Source organism: Chelon labrosus (assembly GCF_963514085.1).
Source record: "Chelon labrosus genome assembly, chromosome: 9".
NCBI classification, from domain to species: Eukaryota; Metazoa; Chordata; class Actinopteri; order Mugiliformes; family Mugilidae; genus Chelon; species Chelon labrosus.
In genome coordinates, this window is record NC_140359.1 from 18246571 (window position 1) to 18266726 (window position 20156).

The following is a 20156-nucleotide window of genomic DNA, read 5'->3' on the forward strand; positions in this document are numbered from 1 at the left end:
GTATGGGGTAAACGATTCTCTGGACATAGGAGGCAAAAAATAGCAACTCTTTAACAATAGCTTGCAGCACAATGTCATGCTGACACCAAGCACTACTCATCACCTGATAAAGCATTTCTACTGTGAAGCACGGTGGTGGCAGCATCACATTATGAGTGTGCTTCTCAGTGGCAGGGTTAGAGTTAAGGGAGAAAAACTATCCAAATATACACTATATTACCAAAAGTATTCGCTCACCCATTCAAATGATCAGAATCAGGTGTTCTAATCACTTGGCCTGGCCCCAGGTGTATAAATTCAAGCACTCAGGCATGCAGACTGTGAAACAAGACATTTGTGAAAGAATGGGCCGCTCTCAGGAGCTCAGTGAATTCCAGCGTGGAACTGTCATAGGATGCCACTTGTGCAACAAATCCAGTCGTGAAATTTCCTCGCTCCTAAATATTCCACAGTCAACTGTCAGCTCTATTATAACAAAATGGAAGCGTTTGGGAAAAACAGCAACTCAGCCACGAAGTGGTAGGCCACGTAAAGTGACGGAGAGGGGTCAGCGGATGCTGAAGCGCATAGTGCAAAGAGGTCGCCGACTTTCTGCACAGTCAATTGCTACAGAGCTACAAACTTCATGTGACCTTCAGATTAGCCCAAGTACAGTACGCAGAGAGCTTCATGGAATGGGTTTCCATGGCCGAGCAGCTGCAGCCAAGCCACACATCACCAAGTGCAATGCAAGGCGTCGGATGCAATGGTGTAAAGCACGCCGCCACTGGCCTCTAGAGCAGTGGAGACGCGTTCTCTGGAGTGATGAATCACGCTTTACCATCTGGCAATCTGATGGACGAGTCTGGGTTTGGAGGTTGCCAGGAGAACGGTACATTTCAGATTGCATTGTGCCAACTGTGAAATTTGGTGGAGGAGGAATTATGGTATGGGGTTGTTTTTCAGGAGCTGGGCTTGGCCCCTTAGTTCCAGTGAAAGGAACATTGAATGCTTCAGGATACCAAAACATTTTGGACAATTCCATGCTCCCAACCTTGTGGGAACAGTTTGGAGCGGGCCCCTTCCTCTTCCAACATGACTGTGCACCAGTGCACAAAGCAAGGTCCATAAAGACGTGGATGACAGAGTCTGGTGTGGATGAACTTGACTGGCCTGCACAGAGTCCTGACCTGAACCCGATAGAACACCTTTGGGATGAATTAGAGCGGAGACTGAGAGCCAGGCCTTCTCGACCAACATCAGTGTGTGACCTCACCAATGCGCTTTTGGAAGAATGGTCAAAAATTCCTATAAACACTCTCCTCAACCTTGTGGACAGTCTTCCCAGAAGAGTTGAAGCTGTAATAGCTGCAAAAGGTGGACCGACATCATATTGAATTCTATGAGTTAGGAATGGGATGGCACTTCAGTTCATAGAATGAGTAAAGGCAGGTGAGCGAATACTTTTGGTAATATAGTGTAGATATGCAGATAGAAAGTCTGCTCCTGAGTGCAGGTGCAGGGGACAAGGGCCCCTTTCATTGCGTACAGGGAGTAAAGTGAACTAAAGCAAACAGCTATGACAGCAGTAGAGTGGCTTCGGGATAAGCCTCTGACTCTTTGTTTGGCCCATCCAAAACCCTGACACCTAACTCCAGAGAGAATTCGTGAAGATCAGGTAGTTGGCAGTCTGCAGATGCTTCCCATCCAATTCGACACAACTTGAGATGATCACCAGAATTCAATAAACTGACCAAATCCAGGTGTGCAAAGCTTCGACGGGCTTACCAGAGAAGAGTGCTGCAACTGCTGCCAGTTATTTTGACCAACTACAGGATTAATATTGATTTTGTAAACAAGATTTCAGTTCTTGGATAAAGTAATGTTTTCAATTTGCTGTTATGGGTTATAGAGAATAGCTTAATGGACAAACGTAAATGTTATATATATACTGAAATAACTATACATGTGCTGTGCAGACAGTGTGTTTGCCAAGGTTTTACTAAGAACCTTTTTCCGTTTTAATTTTGTTTACAGTCATCAAAATTGAGCACTGAGAAAAAAGTCTAACTGCAGGTGGTAACAATGAACCCCAAGGCAAGAGAGGGTACTATCTCTGCAAAAGTAAAACTTTGCTGAAAAGCATTAACATAATGTAAAGCTTGTATTACCCAAATGGTCTTTGGTAGAGAGAACTGAGTTTCTTAGGATTAGTACCGTTCTTTACTGAAACATGCTCATATTCTCATTGGCAGTTTATTTGGAGGGTTACAAGATTTATGTAACATTTTAAGTTTAACCTTTGTCCTAAAATTTTATTTTAGATATCTGAGATTATAAACTCCCAGCAATAACACACACATCAAGACTTTTTACACCTGCCAGATATTACATGTGTCCATGAATTCAGTGCTGTATTACAGGATAAACACCCACTCAATCATAGCCACAGTGTCTTCAGCTTCCAGGGCTGCTCAGACAGAGTACAGTAAGCGATCAATCTTTACCCAACAGTCAGGATAGATACTGTATGTAGGTCTGAACTTTCACTGTCCATCTGGTTCAAGACTTTACTTTTTAAAATTTTTGATTTTCAAAAATACGTGAAGTGTCTTGCGCAGTGATGAATTTATCTGAGTGCTGCTTGAGCTCGTACTTTGCCTTTTTGCTCAGCAGCAAATAGTTTTCAATGTGTTGTACCTAAAAGTAAGTCCTAGGGCTTACTTTACAATAAAAATAACTTACTTTTATCATTATTTAATGAAGCAAAACTTGGTTGTGCTACCTTTTTATGCTTTTCATCAGTTAGTTGTATCAGAACATGTAGTTCTCTAAATAATGTTTAGCAAGTACTTGATTTTAAGTTTGTGATGACACAGTAATATATTATTGTGTCATCACAATTGTTTAATACACCTATCAGACATAATATTATGACCACCTCCCTAATATTGTGTAGGTCTCCCTTGTGCCTCCAAAACAGTTGTGATTCATCAGAGAATGGACATGGGCCTTCTGAGGGTGTCCTGTGGTGTCTGGCAACAGGATGTTATTAGTGGGGGGTCTTTGGGTCCTATGGGTTGAGGGGAGGGGCCTCTGTGGATCAGGCTCGTTCCAGTGCATCCCACAGATATTTGATCAGTTTGGGATCTAGTGAATTTGGAGGCCAGGTCAACACCTTGTGCTGTTCTTTGTGTTTTTTTTAGTTGTTCCTAAACCATTTTTTTGTGTGTTCCTGTGTCAGGCTGCATCCTGCTGGGGATGGCTGCTGCCATCAAGGAGTGTCATTGCTATGGGGTGGGGGTTCCTGGTCTGGTCTAGGTGGGTGCTACATGTCTAAGTAACATCCACACGAATGCCAGGTCCAAAAGTTTCCCATCAGATCAGGGATTTTAATGTTGTGGCTGATCTGTGTATAATTACACGAATATTGTTGAGTTCATCAGGAGTTTGGGTACAAATGCCAGAGAGTGAAATTAATCCAAGGCATGTTTGTTGATCATGTGAATCTGTAATCAAAGAAAATGTCTTGAGCTGAATGTGTTATAATGTGGAAACCAACCAACCAAAAAAGCACAGGAACTAAAATCCTTAATCCTGCATAGCGAGGAAAACAAATGCATTCTTGTTTTCTCTCAGTTCTCTGGAGTCTTCAAATCCAGATGACATTTCGTAAGTATTTTATTTGGATGCAAGCACAAACACTGGACATTGCATCACTGAAGAGTTTCATTTTGTTTTTATCTATTTTCTTTTTCATTTACAATACCTTTGCTTTTTCTTATTGGTTTATTTTAGCTATATCAGAACTAGAGACGTTCCTCTTTACGGTGAGCAGTTATAGAAATATTTAATAATTCCACGACAACAAAAAAAAAGAGAGACGTGAGAGCAGCTTTCACAGCATCGGTATCGCTGTCAATTTAATCTCTCATTCCTTGAATGCGCACAAAACAGAGAGTCCAATTGTAGCCTGAGGCTCTCCAGTCCTCCTAATCTCTAATCCAAGGTCTGGGACAGATTAAGAGGGACCCTTGGGATTCCAGCCGCTCAGGAGGGCAGTGATGGATAAATGGACGATAGTGGGGCATGGACGGAATGAACAAAAGGACGGTGAGAAAGCTGATGGAAAATAAAGTTATCTTATACAGGATGGAGAGATGGATATAAGGTCAAATAGTCCCAGGATGTCTTGATATTTTATGAATAAACTGAGCAACAGGACTGATAAGAGGGAGAATGTTACAGGGTTCTGCCCGAATCACGTCAGCAGGGTGATGTTGCTGGATATAAGTTGTTAAATCAGTTTTCCGTTGAGCAACCCCGTAGCCTCATGTGTTACAAGTAATGATCAAGTGGCGCTCCCATCCCGAGTCCTTGCTGAAGAGGAGGTAGACGGTGGGGTCAATGGCTACCCAATATGCCCATGGCAGAGCTAAGGTTGGAACATTACCTCTCTTTTCATCTATCCTTCTCTCTGTTAGACTCCACTGTGCATCCCCCGCCCTCCCTGATTTTCACATTTCATCTCTGTCTTTCACCAAGGTAATTCCAGACAGTAGATGCGCGCCCTGGCTGGCAACTGCTACTGCTCATAGTTGCTGCCTCTTTCTCTCTTTTTCCTCTCTCCTGGGTCTACTCCTTCCGAACCCCCTCCCACCCCAACCCCCACCCCCCCTCTCTCTCTCTCTCTTTCTCTCTCTCTCTCTCTCCCACACGGACGCAGCATACCTCCTCTTCACAAGCCACCGTGCGTGCTGGGGCTGACGCGAGTACCCGCATACTGAGTGCGGACCGCGGAGTGCTGTTGCGCGCATCCTCGGTATTTTTTCTCCAGATAGCCAAGCCTACATTTTTTTTTCCCCCTCCTTCCTGACGCAGGAAAGAATAGTGGCTTTTGATCCGTCTTTCATAATACGCGTAAGAGCCCTCTCCATCCCCGGTCTCGCTCTCTCATCTCTACAGGAAGCTACAGACAATTTCGGAATATGGTACCTCTCCGTGGTAATGCCATGTGACAAGGCTTTTCATCATTTGGTATTTTTCCCCCCTACAACACAAGTCTCAGCTGGGTCCGTCCGTCTGCTGTGGCTTTGGTGATTTTCAAAGTGTGGCCAAGTGAAGGGAAAAATAAAAAGCTCCTGGGAGAAATGGAAGTTTTGGCCGTTGGCTTGGTCCGCTGAGGCTGCTGCTGCTGCTGCTGCTGGTGGTTTGGCGATTGGTGCAGGGGGAAACTGCGTCGCCAGGTCTGAAAGGCTGGGGATCTCGGGTCATTATAAACGGACCTGCCTTTCAAGATAACAAGGCGGCTTTCCCTCACGTTATCGAATAGTTACAGGTTTATTCCTTTAAATGTGCGGCCACGTCCTCCGGCACCTCGGCTCCCCTTAACGCGTCGGCGTTTGGATGCGGTTTTGTCTTCTCTGCGGCTCAGCGGCTCTCCGATCGCCCGAGAATATGATTTAATGTTGGGAATTTCAACAGGGTGCCAATCTGTGACCACCTAGGAATCTCTTCCCCGTTTCACCTACAGCCGAGCATCGCACTACAGCGTCAAGAGAAGGCATCAAGGCACAGATCACCGGGAATTTCCTTGACCAGATGGACTAAAAGAGAAGCTTCTATTCTCGGGATTTTAACTCTGTTCGCTCTCACTCAGGGAGCTGTAGTTTTCTCTGGTTTTGGGGGGAAATAATCTGGACATAATGAAAGTTATCTCGGCTATGTTGCTCGTCGCCGTTTTTTGGAGCCAGGAGTGGAAGTCGGCGCTCTCGGATTCAATCATCCACATCGGTAAGTTACTGTGCTTTTTTTTTTTTTTCTCTCCCCCTAACCTGATTCGCAGCCACAACGAGGCTCTCTGTGCGTCTCTCAGGAAACAGACGGGAGGTTTCAGCCTTGATATGTGCGCCGCCGCTTAAATCACAGCATTGCTGGCAATTTCTTTGACGCACTGTGGCATTTAGTGGGCTTTTCCTTTCATGTCAGCGTGGTCCATCTCACTGTGTGGACTCCATTCTTGAAGTAAATTCCAAGCCAAAATATTTGGAAAATTCTCGTCTTTATGTCACTTGTAAAATAAGAAGATGTGTCGTGCGTCACGTCCTCTCAAATGAACTTTGCGTTAGAGTTGGGAGATTATTAAGCGTCAGCTGCATGTGTAGGCAACACTTGCTTTCAAGTCGACTGTTCTGGGTGGTTAACGTCATTGTTGGACATTTAATCAGTAAAGAAGGACAACGTGAAGCGTATGCACTGCGCCTACAGAGTGCAGCGTTCTCCGTCAATTTTATATTTACTGTAATGATGTGCGGGGACGGGATGCCAAAAAAACAGGTGGTTTAGGATGGTGTGGTGTTGCCCTGCGTGACAGGGAGATTATCCTTCATGGCAGCACATTTTCTACTTATAGATTTTCCTGTGGCACACTGGCGGTGCCACCTTTCTTCGTGAGCTGCTGCAGTGCCAGGAGAAAAAAATAAATAAATAAAAAATGTTATGTCCTATAACGTCTTTTCTGCCTTCCACCACCGCCGGCATAGAGTGGCACTGTTGTGTTGAGTGTGATTCCGACATGAAAGAGCTTTCAGTCGATGTAGGCACCTCCTGCTCCGACTATAGGCGAGAGAGAGCGAGAGAGAGAGAGAGAGAGAGAGGGAACGTGCCTTGCAGGATGAGATGAGGACGCGAGGTGGTGGTGGGCACACATAATCGTTGCACAACTCGGTGGCCTCGGATGGGCGATAGACCAGAGAGAGAGAGAGAGAGAGAGCAGTTTGTAGGCGCGTAAGTGAGAGCAAGTGTGCCCGCGCGCACACACACACACACACAAGCAGGAAGATAAGCACCTGTCCCTGTTGAGCTGTTTTTTGACCGCACTCCATGGTCAAGATCACGTCCAGATTTTAACAGACACATTACAAACCATCAGTGTAACCCACCGCATTATGCCGTCAGAGAGCGAGGACTCGGACTAGGCCTGTTTGATCCATTTAGACCCCGGCCAGCTGATTTACAGAGCTGACCCCAGGCCAATTTAGTGGCCACCTGAATGCAATTTGCCTGGAGCTGGATCAGTCTGAGGGCTTTTCTGGGCCACAGACCAAGCTGATGCTTCAAATCAGACTTACAACAGCAGCATGACCAAATGGTGAAGTTGACAGTGAATGAACATCTTTTGATTTGCAGACAATGGGAAACCCCAGAAATTGGCTGGGGTATGTGAATCAAACCAAGATGAGATCTCTTGTTGGGGAAACCAAACATTATTCTCAGTGTAAATTGTGAACTGACAGTTTCACCACCTTTTTGTCATTGGTTTACGATATTCAAATGAGGGTTTAGCCAGTACAGACTGATGGAGCCTGAGTAAAATCACACATGTGCAGAAGCACCATCCTCCATACAGGGTTGTCAACTGTGGTTCTGGCCCTACAGGGGTGGTAGTATGATCTACAGGTTAGACAGATAACCGTGTGACTGGATGGTTTGATCACAGCTGCAGCCTCATGTTCTGCAAGTGTCTCACAGCAAGACTCAGAAACTTTACCTGCTCACTGACTGTAAGTTTCTTTAGATAAGAGTGTTAGCTGTGTGACTAAAACCTCTTAAATATGAGACGTTTTAGGCTTACCAAGGCTAAGACAGGAATCTATGTGCGCTAACAGCACTTGTCAGCTATGGAAACTGGGTCAAGGTTCTCTGCTTGTAATCCGACTGATGTTTATTCTATATATCTAGGCTAACTGACTGTGCAAAAGATTTAGGCAGGTGTGGAAAAAGAACTAAGAACTAAACTAAATAAAAATAATTGTTTATTTTTATGAATTTACAAAATGCAAAGTGAGCTAACAAAGGAAACATCTAAATCAAAACAGGATTTGGTGCTATTACCCTTTGCCCACATTTGCACAAAGTCTGTGGATTTTGTACTATCGTAGACGCAGTGGTCAGCCAAGGAAACTTGGTGCAGCAGATGAAAAACACATCAAGCTTATTTCAGTTCGAAATCGGAAGATGTCCAGCTGTGCCATCAGCTCAGAACTGGCAGAAACAAGTGGGATCCAGGTACACCTGGAAAAGTCTGGCCAGAAGTGGTCTTCATGGAAGAGTTGCAGCCAAAGAGCCATACCTCCAACATAGAATCAAGGTGAAGCGACTCAACTATACACGAAAACATAAGAACTGGGGTTCAGAAGAATGACAGCAGGTGCTCTGGACTGATCAGTCGAAGTTTGAAATATTTGGCTGCAGCAGAAGATAATTTGTTTGCCGAAGGCTTGGAGAGCGGGACAATAATAAGTATCTGAAGGCAACAGTAAAGCATGGTTGAGGTTCCTTGCAAGTTTGTGGCTGAATTTCTGCAAATGGAATTGGATATTTGGTCAAGATTATTGGTGTCCTCAATGCAAGCAGTTACTTATCGGTGTATGATTGGCACCAAATTTATTCTGCATCAGGATAACGACCCCAAACATACTGCCACTGTCATTAAGAACCATCGTCAGCGTAAAGAAGAGTAAGAAGTCCTGTAAGTGATGGTATGGCCCCCCACAGAGCCCTGATCTCAATGTCATTGAGTCTGTCTGGGATTACATGAAGCGAAGGATTTGAGGAAGTCTACGTATGCAAAAGGTCTGTGGTTAGTTCTTCAAGATGTTTGGAACAACTTACCAGTTGAGTTCCTTCGAAAACTGTGTACAGGTGTACCTGGAAGACCTGATGCTGTTTTGAAGGCCAAGGGTAGTGACATATTGATTCGATTTACATTTCTCTTCTGTTCATTTACTTTAAATACATTATATATATATAACCGAGATAAACAGATAAAACCCTTACATAGTGTTGAGTGTTTATCTGTTTGTCTGTATTTATATAGACATCCAAACCTGAAATAAATAAGATGAATGGATTAAACAGTAGATAAATGTGTCACAGTTATCTGTATTGGAACAGTCGGTGGGTAAAATTGGGCTTCGCAGATGTGCAATTTACCGAAGTAGACGCTCTCAAATCACCTTCACTGTGCAGCATAATCCATACAAATCTCATTTATCTTTAAAGAGCATATTTAGTGTCATGAAAATCAGAAACCCAAGCTATTCCTCATTGACTCTGTAGTCTACAACAGGCCAGTGAGTGTTTCCCAATTAGCAGAACAGACAGTGGGGTCAGCGTGTAGTTTATTGGTTGGCTGTAATTATTCCTGGTTAGTTACTGCTCTATTTAAACAGTGTGTTATGGGGGTTGTTGTTTTTTCCCCCTTGCATAAACAAGCGTGTGTGCGTGCATGTGTGTGTTTGAGGACAAAGGATCGGTGTGGGTGGGTTGGCTGCCGTTATTTCAGTCACTGTGTATTTTTTTCTTCCTTTCTCTCGCTCTCTCCCCACCACCTTATTTCTAATCAATAGTTCATTTCCCTTGTAGCCGCAAGTACTTTGAATCGCAACAAAAGGTTATCACCACCAAAACAATACTTCTCTCCTCCGTCTCTGTCACTCCCCATCCCTCATACGTCCCTCCTTATCCTCGCCGCTTAAGCAGACCTTGGAAACGGCAGATAAACCGTGCCGTGGAGTGGATGTGAGTACAGTGAAGCGGGTTATGATGTGTTATCATCACTTCCTGAAAACCGTTCTGTTGCTTAAGGAAATAGAAGCGACGCTCAGGGGTCAGAATTGAACATTTTTGCAATTTACGTAGATAATTTATATCCCTGAAGTTTTGTTTTTTTCACCCCCCACTCAATCTTCTCTGTAACTCATACAATGCAGACCTCTCTCTCGCTCTCTCACTGTGTATCATATCGACTTAGGACTGCATGAGAATGGGGGGAAAAAAAAAGTTCCATGCCCACCAGGCGCATCTCATTGACATGTCAGAAGTAATCCCCCTTTAATCTCTTTGTTGCTGTTAAAGATGGAACGAGGGGAAGGGAGGGGGAGATAGACAGGCAACCAGAGATGTATATCAAAGGGAGGAAACATGGAAGACGGAAACTTAAAGGCTGTGGCAGGGGTTGTGTCGTCATCGTTTATCTTTTTGGCCATATAAACAGCATCCTGGGACGGGGTGGCCTTTATTTTGGCGATATTAACAGCAGCGACCGGCAGATGATTTCATCTTGCTGTGTCCAGGCATTAAATGTGATCGAGCTGCTGAGGAGCTGGCACTACTGCCTCGCCCGTCCCTCTCTTTCTTCCTCTGTCTCTCTCCCACTTTGTCTCTCTAATGATCAGCATGCAGAGGGAAGGGCAGAGTCCGCTTGCCTCTTGGCCCTCGCCGCTTCGTGTTCTGCATGGCAATGGCTCTTTGCTTTATGGAGGCAGTTCACATGGATTCCTCATGTATGCGGAATAGAGACGTACAAACGGAAAAGCGTATGAGCTGTTGTGTGTGTGTGTGTATGCTCTTGATTAGTTCCGCACAGAAAGTCTCTGTGATTTATGCAGCCAAATTAAGTCCTCACTTTGGAGTCTCGCTGGTTTCTAGCCATGCAGTGTGTCGGAGTGCATCCACTGGCTCATCACGCATCACAGACGAGGCAAAGATGCTGGCTTCTTTGGCTCGTCTGCGAGCCTGGTTCATCTCGGTTCAAATGATTTATTGTGCATTTGCTTACTTTTGGTCTTGCTCACACATACGTGGACACACACAATACAGTACATGTCCTATATTGTTGATTTCCAAACACTCCTTTTTCAAACAGGCAAATATTTAAGTCCTTTGCACGGAACTAATTTAGGTTAAAATACGAAAATTTAGACATAATCCCAAAAAAAAGTGCAAACATAAAATGAGCTCTGTCAAAATCATGAATCAACTGATAGTCACAACAAAACTGACTGAGGAGCAGCCATACCAGAAAGGCGAGGTTGTCAGCCGAGGTGTCAACAATCCAGTTTAAATGTTTCAGGCACTAAAATTGAGAAGTGGGTATGGTTTCAAAGATGATGCCAAGTTCAGCCACCCTGCAAAACAGCGCAATTTCTTCTCTTGTGCAGAGTTTTTCAAGGTACATGTTGGGTAGGTTGTTCCGTGTCTCCAACTTGGAGAACTTTCAAGTTCAACTGTGGATTTAGACCGACTCGATGGTGCCGCTATATGAGCTCTTCCGCAAGGCTTCTGCTTGTCGCTCATGTGAGTTCTTTATGGAACTGGCGGCATGTTTTTGGGTTGTTATTGGGGTGGACAATAAATCTGGTCTCTGATGGTACTATTTGAAGGATGTTTTATTTGTGACATGGAGTAGTCAGGTCCATTGTTTTATTTTTAAGCTTAGTTTTCACGGGCACCATTTTCTTTCGCACACAGCACATGGTACCAGCACAGAAGGTACTAGGCATTAGGTATTATTTCAATTTAATAACATTATGTAATCGCCTTTTGTTACAGCATTAGTTGCCCAGTAGTCCGATCTATATTGGAATTATGTTTGGTGGTGAAACTGCAGTTAGCTATAAGAGGCTTCTGTTATTTAGGGACCGGAATACAAAAAATAAAAGGTTACGAGGAAAGGAGCGAGGGATTGACTTAGAGATTATTGGATCTTTGTTGGGTGTGCATGTGGGGGATCTCATTCCATTCACAGCGGTGTCAGAAAGAGAAGAATCTCTGTCATTTAGTTGGAAAGTACTGAAAGACCCAATGAAAGGTTTCCAGAATTTGTGGGACGAAGAAATTGGGAGGGCTTGTCCTGTTTTTTTTTTCTTTCACTTTCACGGTGCTATTCTGGTCTTTTCCTTAGAGGATTTCTAAACAGCTCAGTGTGTGAATGGCTGTTCCTGTCTGGTTTTGTCTACAAGTTTCACAGCTGTCAACTCCGCTTCCTCTTTAAAACGATCCATTTTTGTTTGTGTGTGTGTGTGCATGCGCACATGTAGTTTAATCTGCAGTTATCCACCAGTTCAGCAGGGTGGAGGCTGGGCTGTGCTGTGCGTATTAAATGCTGCATATCTTTTGAGTTATATATCTGAGGGTTGACAGATGTGCTGGTCCATGCTGTCTTTGACGGGGAAGATTTAGCACCTTGTATGTCTGTGTGCTCGAATGCTGTTGTTTTAGTGTATGTGAATGTGATTCACAGAGGCGTCTGGTTTCTGCATTTTCGTGGGATTTTTGAGACTGCTGTGTATCCTCTTGTGAAGGAAAGAGGCAGACAGCGGCTCTGACGTCTGTACCCGGTCACTGAGGCAGAACCCTTAACCAGGCCACAGAGACTGAGAAAAAGTGAGAATGTGCGAGTGTGTTTCTGAGGTTGAGGCGGACTGACAGGTAGCTGTGAGAAGAAGTATGATTGCTTGTCTGTGGTTGACTGCAGATGTAGGCGTGGAGAGACAGGCCAGCGCTGCCGAAGGTGCTTCATCTCACCGCATCAGCCAGCGATGCAGGTAGAACACACCAGATGGTCTGGGAAGGACTCGTACAACACAGGGCCTTGTTACAGAATGATTGTATTGTGTGTTGCGCGTTTATCCAGTCGACGCGCGCTTGATGTTATCCGAGGACAAGAACCTTTGCTGTTCAAGAGAACAAGTGTCGGCGTGCTTCTGGCGGAGATTGACTTAAACCGCTTCTGCGAGCGCGGGAGCATGCATGAAGATTACACAGGGATGCACATAAAATATTAAAAATGCAAGAGCATGCTTCGGCCCTGGCTCTGTACACTGTGTTCTGGAAGACTCTTTCACAGTTTTTGCACAAAGCTTTGTTCAAGAACAAGAAAGGCTTGTTTGTTATATATGCCGTAAGTTTTCTCTTCATGCAATGTCCATGACCGAGGCCTTTGTTAAGAAGTAGTTTCTTGATAGTGGAAGTAAAACTTGGACTATATACAGAAAAGCCGTCTCGTGTTTTCAGAAATGGGAAAATTGTGAGTGCTTTTGAACAATGTCAGCCGACTTGTTACTGTGGCTGCAAACTGTACAAAGAGCGCATGGTGATTTGTATTGTTTCAGGATAAGGGCAGTGTCTACTCTGTCACACACTGAGCAAATAAACTATTTACTAACTGTGCAGTCGGTCTAAAGTGTGTAATCTTGACTGTATGACCGTATTTGTCAGTTTTATGTGTGTCATGTTCATATCAGTGGCACGCTCTGTATAACACATATACTATATACGGATGTAAGTGTGATTGTCTGATGTTCGTTCTGTATTTCTTCCATTATTGCGGCAGAGTGAATATTTACAGCCGCCTTCTCCTTCGTCTCTCGCACTTTCATGGTTTTCTTGGTTTTGTTCACCGTCTCTCTGCCGACGCAAATGCTGTTGTAGTCTCACTGGGGCAGAAGGTACCCTGAATGTGCATAAAATGTGGTTTTCGTGTACATACTGCTTTTGTGTGAACATCTCTGTCATGCGTGTCTGAGAGTACGCTCATGCGTTAGGCGGCACGCATCTCAAAGGACTCATTTGCGAGCACACCTCCGGACGCACAATCTGTGCGTATGGGCGCGCGCCAGGGCGGACGCGTGTGTACATTCATGCGTCCCTGTGCATGTCTGCGTGTGTGTGTGAGTGAGCGCCGGCTTCATTTGCTGGCAGTGACTCCTTCTCATCTGAATTACTTCCTCTACAACAAATCACAGGCACGAGACTTTTCATAGCACAATAAAACACAGAAAGCGTGGCACTGGCGAGTTTGTCCTAGATTGCGCGCTCACACACACACGCATGAACGACAGCAAGTGTGTACACATGCGAAGGGGAATACAAGAAATACCCTCGCGCAGTCACAAACAATCTGCACGCCAACACCCACGGACAACACTTTTAAATCCAAGGACGCTTCCTTTTTTAGCCTTTCCTTGCTTCGTTCATTCATAAATTATTCATTGAACGAGGAAGCGTAGAAAAGTTGGTTGTACTACAGCCTCAAAAAGTCTTGTGATGCTCTCTTTTTGTTGGGCTTCTTTGTTTTCACCCCATCACCGTACAGTCCACTCCCATGATGCTCTTCCTATAGGCAGAACCGATTTATTTACAGAGAAATGTACATTATTGGATGTGTATGTATGTTTAAATGGTGCGCAAATGAAATAAAATGGTATATGACTAGTTCAGAACTACTGTGCAACATTTAACCAGGGCACGTCAGATAGCTACAGCTAAATTGAGTCTACAACCTGTATTGATTTAATTATAAATGAAATAATAAACGGCTAATTCAAACCACCAGCTATACCGAGGGCTACGGACGCTCGTGGTCACAGCAAGGCAATGAATTTCATAAAGAGCTGACTGAGCTGGAATTCAAATGCGACATTACTCCGGATAAATGTCACAGCTCTTCCTTTGGCTGGGCTTTACTGCTCTCCATTCTCCTCCTCGCGAGACGGTGGATGAGAACGAAAGTGGAAGTGAGACAATTCCGGTTCCTTTTCTTCTCTCGCTTTACGTTTCCAGCTCCCAGACCTGCCCTTTACCTGCACCTCACTGTAGCGCACCTGTTATAAAAACACATTCAGCGCCGCGGTTTGAAGGTTACCGAGCATGGCACAATCGCTCAAGAGGCCGTCTAGTGCTGCTATGACTAACACGGATGTGCTTCAGTGCTGTTGCATCACATTTGGCAGATTTGCAGAGACCTTTTTTTTTTTCTAATTAGGTTCACTTACATTTTCATCCGTTGTTTGATTTGGCTGAAAATGTTATTCTCTTTGCTGAGGTTTTTCAAATCTGACTCTGGTATACTGATAAGGAAACTTTTTTTTTATCCATACAGCCCACGGTTGTTCATTCTGGCCTAAGTTTTGTAGCTTTTATCAATTAAATATAGTGAGTTTTTTTTTTTCAGCCCAAGGCTTCAGAGGTTAAGTTATATTCTTTGCATATGCTGTTTTTTTTCTTCTCAATTTCAACTTTTAGTTTCCCCCTTCTCTTTCCCCGATTTCCCCTCCCTCCATTGCTCTCCCCTCTCCCTTTTATCTCCACCTTGATGTTTAGTATGCCGCCAGTGATTACAGAAACAGGCACCCGAGCCGAGAGGTGTTAAACACTTTGCTAATCACTGTCACAGAATTGTAATGTGCTGTTTGTTTGTTTGTCTGACACACTTGGCAACACGTCACAAAGCCGCCTGCACGTGCCCATCTGGATTCGTAGCTTTTCCGTTTAGTGTTCCTTCAGGGCCTGAAAAAGGAAAATCAACAAATTGAGTGGGAGCGATCAGTAAGAGCAGATATTTGCATATGTTTTGCATTTTTGTGCATGTTGAGAACTGGCACATCTGCGTGCAGACACGGAGGGACTGACCATTTTTTTTGTTCCTGCCCACATTAATAATTAAAGGCTATCACTACTTATGATGCCCACAGTGTTTGATTACTGTGGTTGGACGCTTCTGTTAATTTGAATAAATTCTGATTTAATTTGGTTAAACACGAGAGAGAGAGAGAGGGTGAGAGCGTAATAGATGGTGGATTATGCACACCATCTTCTTATGCAGATGATACGTGTTTTACTGCACATCATATACAGCTTAACCCTTTATAGGGTACTCACTGAAATACTTGGAAGTTAAAAATTTCAACCCTAGACTATTATTGTAGGCCTTAAGAAGGCTTTTTTATTTTTGTGAAATTTTTCAAAAATTTAAATTTTCATGTAGAAAATCAGTGTCAGTGAAGTTACCATATATGGTTCCTTGCCCTAAAGTGGTAAACAAGTGTAGACGTGTATTTTAGACCATAAGAACATAAGGGCTGATTCAGGCTCTTGTCAACATACACATTATCACACTAGACGACATTAGGCCACTTCTTTGTGGTATCTAATGAAGCAGCTATGCTCAGCGTTCATGCAGGAGTGGACCTTGTAGACCGCATTTGACCCTGATTTGACCAGAGGATGTTCCCTTGATCTACTCTGATTGGCTGGGTGACAACAACATGCTTCTCAACCTCATTGAGAGGCGCAGGGTTAGCGCACATTCAAAATGTGTTACAGAAGTTGCCAAATATGGTTCCTCGCCATAAAGGGTTAACCCTTTAGTTGTAGCTGGAGTAGCCTGACTTAAAGACCAGAGCCTTCCTCTTCATCTGGAACCTTTATTAAATGAAACTGACACACAGAGGTTAAAGATTATATCCAAAGAAACAAATCTAAAACAAAGACGGAGATGTTTCACCACTCATCCGAGTCATCCAGTTTAAATGATAATTAATAAGACTTAAAGGTGCAGTAGGCAACTTTTATAAAACTAACTTTCTGTCATACTTGCTGAAACTGACCCTATGTTCAAGTATAATTGCATAAAGCAGGTCATTTTAAAAAAAAATCGGCTCCTCTGGCCCCTCCTAGAGCCTGTAGCGCGATTTGCAAGACATCCACCGCTCCACATCCAGATGCACCAATCACGTCCAGGGGTGTATCTAACAGAGTGTCAATCACTGCTCATGGACACGCATTTCATAGCGCCCTCCCCTCCCTCCACCACCTCGCACCACTTGGCCGCGGGCGTGTAGAAGGAGCCGGGACGTAATCCTCCTCCGAGCCCTGTGCCTCAGCTTCACTCTCAAACGTCTAACCACATCAACAGGTAGTGGTCATATATCTACCACATAGCAAATTGATAAGTCTAAACTGTGGAATAAAACGCCACAATGAATGCTTCTAACTGTTATTGATAGCAAACATCACCGATGTAGGCTACTTTCAGAAACATCCTAACCTTGGTTTTGTCCTAAAGTTGACTATTGCTAAATATTTTGACCTAAAATTATTTAGCAATAACGAAGGGTATTATAAAAACTATTTTGTTGTTGTTACGTCGGTGTGTTCCATGCTAGTTTGTTTACTCGCTCTCTCTCAGTTCTCTGCTCGTGCACAGTATTCCAGGGCCAATATGCACGTGCTCTATCGTGCACAGCTCTCCCTTGTGGGGGGAGGGGCTTGCGAGACCTTTTTGGGCTTTAGCGGAAAGTGGGGAGGGACTGAGAAGTTGTCGATGTTCAAATTTTTTGGCTAAGTCCTGGATCTTCGCAATCCTGCCTACTGCACCTTTAAGACAAGTCCAGTTGTCTTTGTTTTAGCTTTGTTGATTGGATCAAAACATGTAGAATGCGCCTTCAGATGCACTGTGACCGTGTCCTCAACTCACCAAGTTATAAAAGGTTTGTGAGTACTCCCTTAAATGGACTATATATTGCCGTACATGTTTACAACAGTCAAGCAATGTGCACCCATGCAGATCAGCACACAGTAGTTTGCATGATCACAGATCCTGCGGCTAAAAAGCTGTCCTGCGGAATGATTTATACAGACAGTGCATACAGCGCAAACAACGTTAGGTAATAATAAATATGCTTGACAGACAGTATCAGTAGAGGGCCAGGGTTTGGCCGCGTTGGCTGTTCAAACAGCTCTGCGTGTTTGGAATGTGATGGCAGTCTAACTGTATTACTGCAGGTCTCATTGTGTTGTTTGCACTGCCCCGTGCCTGCATAGCGGCACATCTCAAAAAATATAATCTACTGCAAATCAGCCTCTGAAAGCACCCATTTAAACACAAGACATACAGCTCCCATGTGTTCCCATGCTCATGTTGAGAAGATTTGAAAGGAAATTAAATGTTTTTGCAGAATATTATAATGTCACATTGAAGTTACCTTTGACCTTATGGATATAAAATTTCACCACTCCCATCGTTTCATCCTACTAGACGTTTGCGTGAAATCTCTTCATTGGCGTGTTATAATGCTTGAGCTTATACTTGAGTCCATAAGGACATTCATGCCAGACGTTAGAAAATTCTCTCCAGGTGGTCCTGAGATATTGTGTTCAAAAGGTCGGGATGGAAGTGAGGGCACAGTGTCCTTTGGCCACCAAATTTGAATCAATTCATCCTTGACTTGAAGTGAATCGTTGTGCCAAATTGGAAGAAATGACTCGAATGCTTTCCTGAAATATCGCGCTTACAAGAAAGGGACAGACCACCCCAAAAACATAATTCCTGTCTCCACGCCTGTCGCCACCGCCAAGGCGCAGTTGTGCAGGCCCACTTATTTTACAGCAGTAAGTGTTTTCCCACTTGCATGGCATTCTGAGGGTCTGTACAGCCCTTCTGTGTATTTCGTAATAAATCTACAGGTGCATGTCTCTTAGATGCCTCGGTGTGACAAAATTCACAGCCCTGTAATGGCTTACAAATTTGTGTCCTCAAGGAGGTAGAATAAAAGCTTCATTGTTATTTACAGCAAAGAATGCCACAGGGACAGGTACCAAGGAGGCTGGCATATTGATTATGGCTGCATTCTGCATTTTTTTTGTGCTGATTATACAGTCTCTGTAATAGTAACAGCATCCAGATTAAAAGGGCTGAGTGTTAGGTTACTGTAGGTAGCTCATGGGAAATACTTGGTGTTGTTCTGTAGATCTTTAGGCCTGTAAAACAGCATTCATGACATAGTTTTGGCCCTTTCTTTGAGTCATTACTGTGTTTTCTGCCTCAGACTATGGCTTTACTCTTTACATATCTATTATTTAGATTCCTCATAGCAGAACAATCATTGGTAACAGTACATTTTTTTTGTGCCATGTGTGTCTGAAGATCACTTAATTCATATTTAAAGCATGTTCATTAAAATTTAGAGCAGGAATATATATATATAAAGCTGGACATAGACAGATGTCTTTGAGGAAAATCAATTTTTAATGTGTTTTATACATTCTAATGTGCTATATGCCACTGTTTGTTCATAGTCTTTGTGTTTCAGTATTACAAAAAGATGTTTCCCCTGCAATTCCAAACCAAGAACCTCCAGCAGAAATGTCTCACTTAAAAAGACTTTGTGCACAACGGGATCTGTTATTGAGACGGCATCATTAGAACCTGTCTGGCTGAGGACAGCCTTCTGGGCTCTCATTCTCCCCCCCTTCTGCTTTTCACTTGTTTTTCCCTTTACTCCACTGTCTTGAATCTCTCTCCTCTGCACCCCCCCCCCCCCCCCCCCCCCCCCCCCCCCATCCTGCCCACACATGCACTTTCTTCACTCCAGGCTCTTTAACCGTCTGCTGACCTACAATCAAAGGGAAATTCACATCTCTGTTTTTTTGTTTTTTTTCTTCTCATCAAGCTTATATTCTTTTGCTAAACTGGATTTACCTCGCCTTGCAGTTGTTTCCGTCAACAAATCAAATTGCAGTTTATGACCATTACTTCAGTTTGTCTAGACCCATATGTGATATCACGGAATTGTTGTATAGACTGTATATAAATATGGACATCGTGTCCCCACTCCCTTGCATTGACCAAATCGAAAGTATTTTCCAGGAGAAAATGCGTTTTTGTTTGAATAATACTACGCTCTGCTCTACCTCCACCAGTTACAAGGAAATGGTGGATTATACATTATTTATTATTATTTAAATAATAATAACTATTTATTATTTATTTTTTTCTATTCTCACGGTCCTATGCAACTGTTTTACGGCGTGGTTGGCATGGCAACTGGTACTCATCATGAAATCACATCCTGTTTCTATAGCATCAAATGACTAACTAAAACAAAACAGAAAAATATGTGCATAATAATGCAAAATATGCATTAGCATTATATTAACTACCTAAAATGAAATGATCCTTGATGGAAAACATTTGGGGTGACGTGTATTTTAGTGTTTTAGTTTGGCCCAAGTCCTATCCACTAACATGGAGGAGGCGGAGCTTATGACCTATACTGCAGCCAGTCACCAGGGGGAGCTCTACTTGCTTTGGCTTCACTTTTGAGGAGCACTTCTGCTGTCCATCTTTATACAGTGTGGTGAAGACCACTTCAGGCCATTTTGTGTATGATGTTAACAATATGAAATGACCTGCAAGATGGACACATCAAACCCACATCAAAGAACTACCGGCAGCTAAAGCTAACGGATGTCGCCCGACGTTGTCTGCGTCTGGACCACAATTAACAAAGAATACAGCAAATGACCAGCTAGAACAAACGTTCTGCGCTTGCATGAAAAGAAATAACTCTCCATACCAGCAGGCGGTAGTAGTCTGTATTCATCATTCATAAGGGGAAACCGGAAGAGCCACGATTAGCTGAGAGGCTGGGAAGAACTACAAAACGTTGTACATTCTAGTTGAACAAGTTATTGCAACAATATAAATGTATTTAGATGAAATGAAGGTGGAAAAATAAGAAACGCCTTCTGTGTTTTTCTTTGGTACACAC

At 43.6% G+C, this 20156-nt stretch overlaps 1 protein-coding gene across 1 annotated transcript in view; it reads left to right on the forward strand.

The window, feature by feature from the left end:
• Positions 1 to 5684: 5684 nt before the first annotated feature.
• The window catches only part of grid2 (glutamate receptor, ionotropic, delta 2), a gene marked incomplete at its 5' end in the record, with an annotated part of 464751 nt that continues 450279 nt past the window's right edge, over positions 5685 to 20156 (forward strand). Inside the window, one exon of the mRNA XM_084550704.1 lies at positions 5685 to 5772. Coding sequence (XP_084406830.1) covers positions 5685 to 5772 — 88 coding nt within the window. The remainder of the gene's footprint in view (positions 5773 to 20156) is intronic.